Source organism: Peromyscus maniculatus, chromosome 13, assembly GCF_049852395.1.
Source record: "Peromyscus maniculatus bairdii isolate BWxNUB_F1_BW_parent chromosome 13, HU_Pman_BW_mat_3.1, whole genome shotgun sequence".
NCBI classification, from domain to species: Eukaryota; Metazoa; Chordata; class Mammalia; order Rodentia; family Cricetidae; genus Peromyscus; species Peromyscus maniculatus.
In genome coordinates, this window is record NC_134864.1 from 34,351,905 (window position 1) to 34,363,962 (window position 12,058).

The following is a 12,058-nucleotide window of genomic DNA, read 5'->3' on the forward strand; positions in this document are numbered from 1 at the left end:
GATGTGTACAGTGACTAATGGCAAAATATCTGACAAATGTTGCCAGTGTGAGAGAAGTAAAGATGGAAAGGAAATGTATAAAGGAGAGAGAGAGAGAGAGAGAGAGAGAGAGAGAGAGAGAGAGAGAGTCAGTCCATTGCTTTTAGCTAGTAAATTTAAATTAATTGGGACTGGAGAGATGGCTCAGAGGTTAAGAGCACTGACTGCTCTTCCAGAGGTCCTGAGTTCAATTCCCAGCAACCACATGGTGGCTCACAACCACCTGTAATGAGATCTGGTGCCCTCTTCTGGCCTGCAGTCACATATGCTGTATACATAAATAAATAAATATATCTTTAAAAAAAAAGAAAAAGAAAAAAATTTAATGAGTAGCACATCTTAGAGTCAGATAAGCCTATGGCCTATTGAGAACAGTGCATGTAATGCATATAAGTTGACATATTTAGCATAGTTCAAATAGATACCCATAGGAAGAAAAGTTGAGTGAATGCATCTGAGTCCCACAAACACTTGAGATCAGTTCTCTAGCAGAAGCATCTCACCCAGCTCAGCATTCTGAGTGGTCAGAAGCTGAATCTGAGATCCTAATAAGTAAAACTATTGGACCAAAATCATTGGCTGATTCATTCAAAAATGAGAAAATATTTAAACTACTTTGAGAATTCTGTCCTAAAGATAGTATCCAAATGTGTTGTGCTTAGAGGAAGGTTGAGAGGCCATAGGCAAGAAGATGTATGCCAAGGAAGTCTTTTTTCATAGTGGCACCAAATTTAAATTGATCATAAAAACAAGTTACTTTTTTCCCTTCCTTCAATCCTGTAAGTCCGTACACATCAGCTTCTCTGTAAGATCCACCCTATTTAAATCACATCTCCCATCCCCTTCCTCTACTGAGTTCTTCTTCACAACATCCCATTCTCTAACACAAGACATAATCTTTAATTTTTGCATTTATTAAATCAGCTTTTCACAGCTTTTCATCTTTTTCAAGAAGAGATGGATTTTTTTTTCCTCCTGTTCACTGCAAAATTCTCACCACCTAGAACCACTTCTGGGTTATTTCGGGGTTTAATGGTCATTGTTAAATGAATTACTAATGAGTAATCTTCAAATCTAGGAGGCTTAGGTTAGTGAATTATAGTACAATATCTCATTCTTCTATAAGTCAAATTTAGAAAACAAATGTAAATGAGGCTACAGATATAGCTATGTGGTATTATAGTTGCCTAGCATGTTCAAGGCCCTGGACTCAATCCCTTACACCACCAAAATAAAAAATAATAATAAAGGAAAGAAAAAGAAAGAAAACAAAATAGAAATCAAAAGTAAAGATCCTTAAAACATTAACTGAATAAAAGTAATACCCATATACCAATTTAAACCTAGAGACAAATGAGGCAAAACCAGACTAGGAAAAAAAAAATGTTCTAGAGGAATGAAAACATGGAGTGGGCGTCATGCTTTTAATTTTCCATTTTAAAGCACATTTTGAGGGCTGTAGAGATGACTCAGTTATTAAGAGAGCTTACAGCTCTTGCAGAGGACCAAAGTTTGGCTCCCAGACACACATGCCAGCTTATAACCCTCTGTTATTCCAGTTCCAGAGAACCTGATATCCTCTTTGGGCCTCCAAAGACACCAAGTACATACATGATACACACATATCCAGGCAGGCAAAACACTTATACACATAATTTGAAAATAAATATATCTTAAAACACATTTTGTTTCACACAAAAATGACCACAAGATAGGAATTAAAGAACGTAAGGGAGGAGAAATGACCACTACCCTGGGAGTCCAGACAGTCTGGCTCAGCGTGCTGTTGGCCTTTCTACTCCTTGTCTGAATGTCTGGCATTTTTGTCTAAGGCAAAGAAAAGTCCTTTTAGCCAAGGGGCCTATTAAGGCTCCGTTTTCTTCCTCTGTACTTTGCAAATAAGGCTCTAGGAATGGCCAGTCTGTGTTGAAGATTAGCTCAGTACATTGTTTTGTTCAAACCTATTTACTAAAGTCTTTCAGACCTCCTTAAATGCCTTGCTTCCCTATGTTCCCCTGTCTTAGTGGAGAACTTTTTAGAGAAGGGGGAAAGAGTGGTGTTTTTCTTTTTAAAATATATTTTTGCATTTTTATCATAGTCACTCCTCACTTAGCCCCCTAACTCCTCCCAGACTCACCCCCATCATGCTCCCAACTTTGTGCCCTCTTCTCTTTATTTTGTGATAACCAAGTCCAGCTTGTGCTACCCATATACTCATGGGTGTGAGGCCACTCACTGGGGTTCCAAGAACCTACCAGGGGCCACATCCTTGAAAAAAACTGACTTTTCTTTCCCCAGAAATCATTAACTGTCAACATCTCGACTAGATATGGTTGCTCGTGCATCTCTGCACTGGAATACTTACTGGCTTGATCTCGTGCAGGTCTTGTGCAGGCTACCACAGCTGCCATGAGTTTACAAGAACAGAGATCCTATCATGCCCAGAGGACCCTGATTAGTTCAGTCTTTCTTGACCTCTGGGTCTTGCAGCCTTCCTGCCCCTCCTTGTGGTCTCTGAGTTTGAGTGGAGAGAGTATGACACAGATGTCCTTTTTGTGTCTGAGGACTTTTCAAACACACATCCTCCTCACTTGGACCAGCTGCAAATTTCTTTGTTAGTGGATGTCCAAAGAATTCACAAAGGCTGTCCAAAGGATTCACAAAAAAAAACTTTCTATGATAAGGGTTGAGAGTTATCATTCTTATTTATTTAGTTACCTTTGAAAACTGGCAAAGAGGACTTGGGAATTGCCTCAGTGGATAGAAGCACTTGCCACACAACCTGAGTTTGAGCCCTAGAGCCCACATTTAGAGAGAAAAAAAAAAGAGGAAAGTCCAGATGCAGTTGTGGCCATCTGTAACCCTAGCACTCTTAAGGCAGGAAGGAATGCAGAGACAGGAGAATCTTCCAGAAGCTCAAAGACCAGTTAGCCTGAAGTATGCCAAGAAATAAGAGAGACTCTGCCTCATCAAGGTAGAAGGAAAGAAACAACTCCCAAAAATTATCCTCTAACTTCTACAGGCATGCTGTAGCAATCAGGCATGTCTGTGCATACACGGAGGCGCACACACACATACACAAACAGTAAGTATATTTTTCTTAAAATTAAAAGACTGGTATATAAAAACAAAATGTGCATATTTATGAAATAATATATTATATGTATATGTTGTATGACTTTCAGATCTGAGTCAACATCTGTTGCCTCAAAGTTTTATCTGCATTTTGTGAAAACACGGAAAATCCTTTCCCTGGGTTTTTGAAATCGCAGTACATACAGTTATGAATGGTTGCCCTCCTGTGTCATGACATGCAGAAAATTACATCTAACGAACTGCAGTTTAGTAGCCACTGATCACCTTCCCTTTTCCTTCTCTCTTCCCAGCCTCTGCTCACAGCTTCCATGAGCTCAGTGTTGTTTTAAAGTCCTCATTGGCACTGCACACATGCTGCCAGCCTCCCACTCCTACCCTTGTCCCAACCTCACTTGCTCTGTCCTCGGCTGCCAGTTTGTGTGTGGGCACCTCTCTGAACAAATGAAGCTCCAGGGCTGAGGGAAATCGGGACCAGAGAACCTAGAACAGATAAGGTCCCCAAACCTGCCTGTGCTGGACATCTGAAGTCCCCTGCCTCGGACTTTTTAATATGTGTCTTGTCTAAAAGGTTTCATTTAAAGCAAAGTTGTTGAAGATCCAGACCAGGAGCAGAAAGGCAGCAACCTCAGTCGAAGAGCCTGAGTTCCAGGAGTTGTGGTCCTTTTCCACCCTCTCCCTTACTTTTCTTGCTCCCCTGTTTGTAGTGGACGACGCCCTGATTCCATCTAATTCTATAGAAGTCATGCTTTTCCTTTCCTGTCAGCAGACCTGTGTGATAACATCTGTCTATCTTATCCTTGGTTACAAAGAAAGCTTCACGGACCATTATTCCTCAAAGGTCAACAAATTCATGGTGCCTCAATTTTCTTCCACTAGTGCAGGAAGACATGGTCTGCTTGTAATCCTAATAGACAGCTACTTAATTCTCAATACCATGTCATTTTAGAATTAAAGGGGTATTAAAATCTAGTTTGAAATAGTGAAATCTCTATTGCAAATCCACAGTTGTTACAATAAGCTATGTGGTAGGTAGGTGTTTGGAAAATATTTTATGTCTGTAAGTGGTATAAATCAATAGTTAGGGAGATAGTACAGTCAGTAGAGTGTCTGCCACACAAGTACTGGGACTTGACTTCATGTCTTCAGTTCCCATATTGTACACCTAATGGAGTGCATCTGTAATCCTAAAACTGTGGGTAATGCCGGTTAGAAACCAGAGGATCCTTGAAGTTCACTGACATGCTAGTCTTGCCTATTTAATGAGTTCTAGGTTCAGTACAGCCTGTCTCAAAAGGAAAATGGAGAATGGCAGCACTCAAATACACCTCTGGCCACAAGTACACATATGCATACAACACACAAATAAATAATAGAAAATCAGTCTGAAGCCTTTATCTAATTATTCTTTATCAATAAAAACTTAGGAGTCAGATATTGGGGTAAGAATCTGAATGATCAGAGAAGCAGCCATGAAGCAACCAGTGACTTCTCTCTCTCCTTCCTTGATCCAAAAGGCTGAGAATCTTTCTAAACCCCTCCCTACTACTTCCTGTGTCTCTCTATAAGTCCTTGGTCCTCCAAAACCTCTATGGCTAATTTTGGTGGACTAGTAGCTAGCTCTGCCCTCTGATTCAAAGTAAGCTTTATTGTCAATCTCAGAAGTGTCAGAATGTGATCAAAATACCCCACAACATCAATCATCACATTTAACTTCATTTTCAACGTAATTCTCAGTGATCTTTTATGAACATTCTGTAGAACTCAAGAATAATCATGGCAAAGTTTTGAGATAAAGCAGAAAAGCCAGCTACAGGCTGGGCTAACAAGTGTGGTAATATTACAGGAGCAGAAGAAATAGTAGTTCAGTTGCTAAAGAAGAGTCAGGAAAAAAAAGAGGCTAAAATAATGACAAGACTAGATACAAATAAAAATATCTTTCATGATTACGAACCATCAGATGATGGGTGCAATGGCAAGGAACGCTAAAAACAATGCTTCTTGTGACGAGCCACACATTTCCTGGTGATGAAGTGAAACAGAGACACTGTGTTAGACAGTTCTTCCTCCAGGAGTCTGGAGAGAGTTCCATGACATTGGAGGATGTCTGATGATTACAAGGGGCGGGACTCTTACCTACCTTGAAGTGGCTGACATGGCCACCTCCGAGCCTGCCTGTGATCATGAGAACATTTTGCCAGCACAACTAACTTTTAATGACAAGTTTTATAACTGTCTCTTTTGTTTGTTTCAGGCTTGTAAATTCTACAGTTCCCAGTGGTACGTGGTAAACTACAAATATGAACAATATTCTGGAGACATTCGACAGTTATCCCGGTAAGGATGTGTCATCTGTTTATTATAAATTAGATTATGTGGGCTTTTTTGCATATATTAAAAAAATCACCTCTTTGCAAGCTTCAACATTGTTTATGAACACAAGCGTGTTTATTTTGTGTCACGGTACATTTTGCAAAATTTATGAGTCAAGATAGAGAACATTTTGATCAACAACATAATAGTTATGTTGTTATAGTAAGAGTTTGGAATGAGGCTCAGTCTTCTCTAATTTGATGCCTGCTTGCAGTTTGAGCTTTTGCTCATCCTTGAACCGTTCATCAATGAGCCGTCCTTTCAACAGTGGCACTGGGAAAGGCCAAGTGCTTCAGAGAATTTCTGACCAAATCCCATACAGCATTTATATCCACCATTTGCTTTATGTGCTTTCGCTGTGGGATGTCAAAAAGCATGCAAATGGATTCCACAGAAGGGCACGTATCTAAAAGGAGTGAAAGAGAAACTCAGTGTGTAACTTCCCCTGACACTTGGGACCATAAAGCCTTTAAGAAGGTCACTTTGTTCTGCTTCTTCTCAAGCATCACTCCACAGAGACCCACCTGCTCACCTGAGCTATAGTATTTATTTCTTGTTTCCCCTACTGAAATAAAAGCCTTCAAAGGGTGGAGAATTTCTCTGCTTCTCTGCTGAATCCCCTTCAGGATAATTCCTAGCATATAATACTATGGAAATTTTTATTTTAATACACAACATTCCCAAATTGGGATGGAGTAGTTGAAAATTTAAAAAAAAAAAAAACTGCTTTGAACTAGTACCTCTCAGCTCATGGTTCACCAAATAAACATGATCCAAAGACACAAATACTTCAGGAAAAAAACAATAAAGACTACCAAAAAGGTTCAAAAGTTCAGTGTCTACTTCTACTCTCTTCAAGTGGTGCACACTGGGTCAGGTTTGTTTTATTTGTCCATGGCACAAAATTCAGCTCTACTTTGCAATGTTTTCTGTCCCTGGGAAAGTCTTTCCAAACTAGGATGCTTGCAAGTGCCGTCTCAGTTCCTGAAGGCAGACTCTGAAAGGGGGATTTTTGAGTGACTCTCGGAAGGTGACATTTGAACTGTATCTTAAGAAACTGCAGCTACCAGTGCTGTGATCTCAGGAAAAGAAGTTCCAGGAGTGGGGTGGGGTGGGGAGGGAGGAGTACAAAGTTGGTATGAACACCCGAGCAGAAGGAGAGGCTAGGAGGCTGGAGAGTAAGGGCTGGAGGGGAGCGTAGCAACAAGAATCCAAAGACTTTATGAACCCTAGAGGGGAGCTTAGTTTTATTCTCACTGCAAGGGAAGTCTTGAGGAATGCCCACGAGGGTACAATGTATTTAGAAATCACTTGGCCGGCATTTGGAGGAGTGACATGGAAGAGAAAGGAGAGGAGAAAACCTTTTTTTTTCCCAGAAGTTGTCTCACTGTGAAGAGCAAGCCAATGCTTCTCCAAAACAGGAAGTCTATTTTCAAAGAAAGCCCTGTGACCTTAACTCCTACAGATTTCTAAACATTTTGAAAAACCCAGGACTCCTTAATGTTAATCTCTTGTAACTTCTCGTTGGGAAAGTCTCATCATACTCTGGGGTGTCTTAAGTAATGATGACATTCAAGATGTCTGAGTGTTAGTCACACACTTCCTGGAGATGCAATCGAAAATCAAATTGTTTTCTAACACCTGTGCTCCCTCTTTCTAAGAACAGATCTGAGAATCATTCATAATTTGGAAGCTATATCCACGCTTGAAAAAAAAACACATGTTAAAGGACAGGACCTAGGCAGCCACATTCATCTCCCACTATTTTTGTATGTTGTTTGTGGGGTGCTCATGCATGTTTGTGTGTGTTCTAGTGCACCCGAAGCTGGTGTTGGGAGTTGCCCTTGCTTGATTCTTATTCATAGCAAGGTCTCTCAGTGGATCTAGAGCTTGCCAGTGTGGCTAGTCTCGCCAGCCATCTTGCTCTAAGGATCCCCTCAATGTCCAAGATCCTAACTGAAATTGTGGATGGGCTACCATGCCCACCCAGCATGTTACAAGAATGCTGGGAGTCCAGATTTCAATCGTATGCTTGTGTAACAAGTGCTTTGCCTGATGAATAATCTGCCCTTCACTTTGGAGTAAAAAATGTTCCATTCCCTTAGATATATGGAGCACTGCAAGTAACTTTGATTACCAAACACTATCTATTATTATAGACATTATGCTGTAAAAGAAGTAAATACAGTATTTTAGGCTCACTGAGTTCTCCCTCTATTGAAGGATATGGAAAGCGTGTCCACTAAGGAGAGCTTCTGGGCGTGGTTACTGAGTTAGGATTTTCATGTGTGTAGACACATCTCCCACATGGTGAGAGAACGTTATGTAAAGATGTGGAAGTAGATATTAAGAACAGGAAAGTGTGCTACAAAGTCTGAAATTTTAACTTATTTTCATTATTTCTTTATATTCACATGAAATACATTCTATCATAAACATAAGTTCTAGAGCCCAATCCTCTAGTATATGCCCCAGAATAATGAATACTTCAACATTGCATAGGAGAGTTATTTTTTAATAATTTTACAAAGCTAAGAGCTGCCCCCTAAAGACTATGCATATTTAGGTCAATAGTGGGAACAGATTAATTTACTTAGGCCTTGTGAGGCTGTTAAAAGTAAATCATGTTCATACCTCCTAGATTAGAAGAACTCTCCTATGTCTGCTACCAATTTAAACTGATCATTTCTTTTTACAAGTTGCTAAGACTGCAAAATAAGATTGTAAAAGATGAAATTATGGAAAAAGTAAAAAGAAAAAAGAAGTGAAATATATTCTCTAAATTTGAAGGCATGTTAATTTTAACTCTTAGGAACCTGCATGATTTCAAATGTGTGTTCAACAAAGCAAACTAGAGAGATCCATTATTTTTACCAGAATATGAAGCGTCAGCCTTTACATAGTCAGCATTGAACTTGGAGTTCCTGGGAGATTCAAATAGCATAAAAATCTACGATGATGCTGAGTTCATTAGAGCATTGATAAAATCCAGGGTTGCACAACATAAAACAAAAACAGAAAAGTTTTTACCACAGTTGATCTGAGAAAGCATATTTCCCAAGGGTATATTTTTTTGACTGAAAATCAAATCAAGTTTGGCCAGCTCACCTAGGCTAAGCAAGAACAAAAATGATTTCTCTTTAAAGAAAGGAAGCTGAGCAGGGTAGTATATACCAAACACTCAAGAGGTGGAGGCAGGAGGATTAGAGTCTCAAAATCATTTTCATCTACATAGTGTGTTCAAGGCCAGCCCAGGCTACTATAAATCTGTCTTAAATATAACAGAAAAAAAACTTAAATAGTTAAACAAATGTTTGTTCATTTTCTCCAGTGTGTTAGAATATGTTAGGTGTGGTACATACATTTTCTCAGGTTAACCATATAGAATGGGAACTGTTGTTGTATTTTACATGAGAAATGTGAGCACTAAGTTCACAAATAATTACTGTAGGAGCACTCAAGTATTGCCATGATCCTTCTTGGGGCAATAGGAGGAAGTGAAAAATAAGATTCCCTGAAAATGATTACTCATATTGGGTTCAAACTCAAAATATAAAGTTGCTGGCCAGTCTTTTATCTTGAGATTCCAAAGGTTCTTAGAAACCACCCAATGTTCCTTCAAGTTGAATTTTGAAGGCAATAGACAGAGATACAATCTTTTCTCTCTTTTTTTTATTAATTAAATTTTTCATTCATTTTACATTCTGACTGCAGTTTCCCCTCCCTCCTCTCCTCCCCCTGCCTCCCATCTGCCACCCACATCCACTCCTCCTCTGTTTCTGTGCAGAAAGGAGTCGGCCTCCCATGGGTGCCAGCAAAGCATGGTACATCAAGTTGAAGTAAGATTGAGCTCCTCCCTTTGTATCAAGGCTAGATGAGGCAAGCCAGTGTGGGGAACAGGTTCCCAAAAACCAGCTCAAGTGTTAGGGACAGGCCCACTTCTAGGAGCCCCACAAACAGACTAACCTACACAATTGTCACACACATGTAGTGGGCCTAGGTTGGTCCAGAGTCTATGAGCTCCTGTGAGCCCAGGTTAGTCATTTCTATGGCTTCCCTTGTGATGCCCTTGACACTGCCCCCGCCCCCAGCTCATACAATCCATTTAGCAGAATGATAGTAATAGGTTATCCTCTAAGGCCTATGACCTATGTAGCTACAAGTTATTGGCCTCAACAATGGTGTCCAATACGAGTTTCATCACAAGGAACAGGCCTTAAATTTAATCACAAAAGTGATTGATTACTCCCATAACAGTCAAGACACTGTAGCACCAGGGGGCCCTGCCTTGTAAGACTTGTCCAGACTGTTTCTGTTGCTTTTGGTACCCTCCATAACTTGATGGTAATGTCTTAGTACTGAAGATACCACATATTAGAGTCATAAAACTTGAAGAAACAAGTTGATTCTGACATGGAAGCTTCATCCTTGCTCACTCGCATGCATAATGCTGGAAGCTGCTATGCATGCTACCAGAGGAGAAAAGTAGCCATACATCCTGCCAAGCTATGAAACCTGTGACTTATAGAAATGACTGGTCTGGCAATATAGGTCCACTGGTTCATAGTAGCAAAAGGGCTATGGGATTGACCAAACACTTTCTGGTTGGATTTGAGGTTCATTATACTTTTTTATTCACTGTAATAAGAGATAGCATTATATGTTCCTATCATGTGCAAAGTGATCTTTTGAAATATGGAAGCATTGTGAAATAGTCAAATCTAGCTGATTAAGAAATGAATCACTTCACATCATCATCATTTTTGTAGTGATAGCTCTTAATATAACTCCCTCTATAGTTCACAAAAATATATGTGTGATGAGTTAACATGGGCGTTTCCTCCACCTTCCCTTTACTGCCGTATCATCAATGTAAAAATCCCATAATGCGCATATTTCAGATAAAACATTTCAAGCAATCATTCTGAAACTTGCCTCTTGAAATTGCCCCTGAAACTCAGATGACATGTCACCTCTCGTGAGAGGAAGAGAGGAAGAAGATTGTGTTCAAAGGCCTTCTCTTATCAATCGAATAAAAATGTGAAAGGGGTCGTTTCCTGTTCAAGGAGTATCGTATGCTATTATGGGGAAAAGGAATGGGATAGGAAGAATTTCCCATGGTCCTAAGGTAATACTGTGAAGACTTCTTTCTATGCCTTCCCAGAAAGGTGACCATGACCAAAAAGAACAGAACAAGTTAACATCATGGTGACTATTAGCATAGATGAGTTGGAACATCTCTGAGGCCCTGCAAAGAAAAAAGATTAAAAACTGGCTATATTCTTCCTAATATTCTTTTCTGTGATGATTTGAAGTCATCTTTCCTGATAAAATTATTTCACAGATACATCCTGCAACCCCATCTTTCCTTTGTGTTTACATAAGTGGCCCTTATGCTCTTCATTTTTATCTCTGCAAAATAGCAAAAGAATAGACAAGTCTGGGGTGCCAGTATTGTGTGCCAAAGTCTGATTATCCACACGTGTGATCAGACAAAGAGCAATATCCCATGCACATTTAAGCTTGAATACAAAACTCCATCTGTGTTTTTAAACATCTTCCAGCTTGTCAATGAGCCGTGGATGGGGAATGTCATATTATATGGTATTGTTTTCTGACATGAAATAACTTTAGTGTAACTGTATAAGTTATACATATCTATTAACTGCTATGTTTTGAATGACTACTATGTGCCAGACTTGAAGAAGAGATAATCTGTGTGTGTGTGTGTGTGTGTGTGTGTGTGTGTGTGTGTGTGTGTGTGTGGTGTGCCAGCAGGTGCTTTCTTCTCTGTATGAGCATGTAGACTCCATGAGGTCAACATTGAGTTTATTACTCTTATTTTTTTAGACAGGCTTTGCTAAATGAATCTGGAACTCACCATTTCAGCTATAGCGACTGGCAGAAAAACCCTTAGGAACTTCCTATCTCCCGACCCACCCCTACCAGTACTGGGATTACAGTCATACACAGGCACATCTGGCTTTTACATTGGTGTAGGGGATTTGAACTCAGGTCCTCATACTTGCACAGCAAGCCCTTCCCCCCAAACACACACACACACCATCTCCTAGCCAGAGGGGATAATCCTGAAATACCACTCTCTACAGCTCTCCTTCCCATTTTTTTTTTTATCTTTCTTTATCAAGAAATTTTCTACTCATTTCACATACTATCCACAGATACCCCCTCCACCCTCCTCCCACCCCCCAGCCCTCTTTCCCAAGCCACCCCTGCATCCCCACATCCCCCAAATGGAGGTCTCCTGTTTGGGGGGCACCCAAGCAGGGGGATTGGGATCTGTCCTTGGTGCATGGGCAGGCTTCTGGAACCTGGTGCCTGTGGTGTGACACTTTGCACAGCCTTGGTGCAGTGGGGAGGGGCTTGGACCTGCCTAGGTTCGGTGTGATCTTCTTCCCACTTTTAACTGATGAGAAAGACAATTACCACTTGCAAATACTGACCAGCAGGTCTTGAGATTTTTACCAAGATCACAAACAAAAAAGCAGAGAGGAAGATGACAGAAGATTCCACATTTCATCCTTAACACTGA

The 12,058-nt window shown here is 40.2% G+C and overlaps 1 protein-coding gene across 17 annotated transcripts in view; it reads left to right on the plus strand.

Annotated features, from left to right (window-relative positions):
• The window catches only part of Dock10 (dedicator of cytokinesis 10), a 249,841-nt gene that overhangs the window by 128,330 nt on the left and 109,453 nt on the right, over positions 1-12,058 (plus strand). For all 17 annotated transcript variants that reach the window (XM_076549961.1, XM_076549964.1, XM_076549958.1 and 14 more), the window contains exon 4: positions 5,387-5,469. In XM_076549961.1, the coding sequence (XP_076406076.1) occupies positions 5,387-5,469 (83 nt within the window). The remainder of the gene's footprint in view (positions 1-5,386; positions 5,470-12,058) is intronic.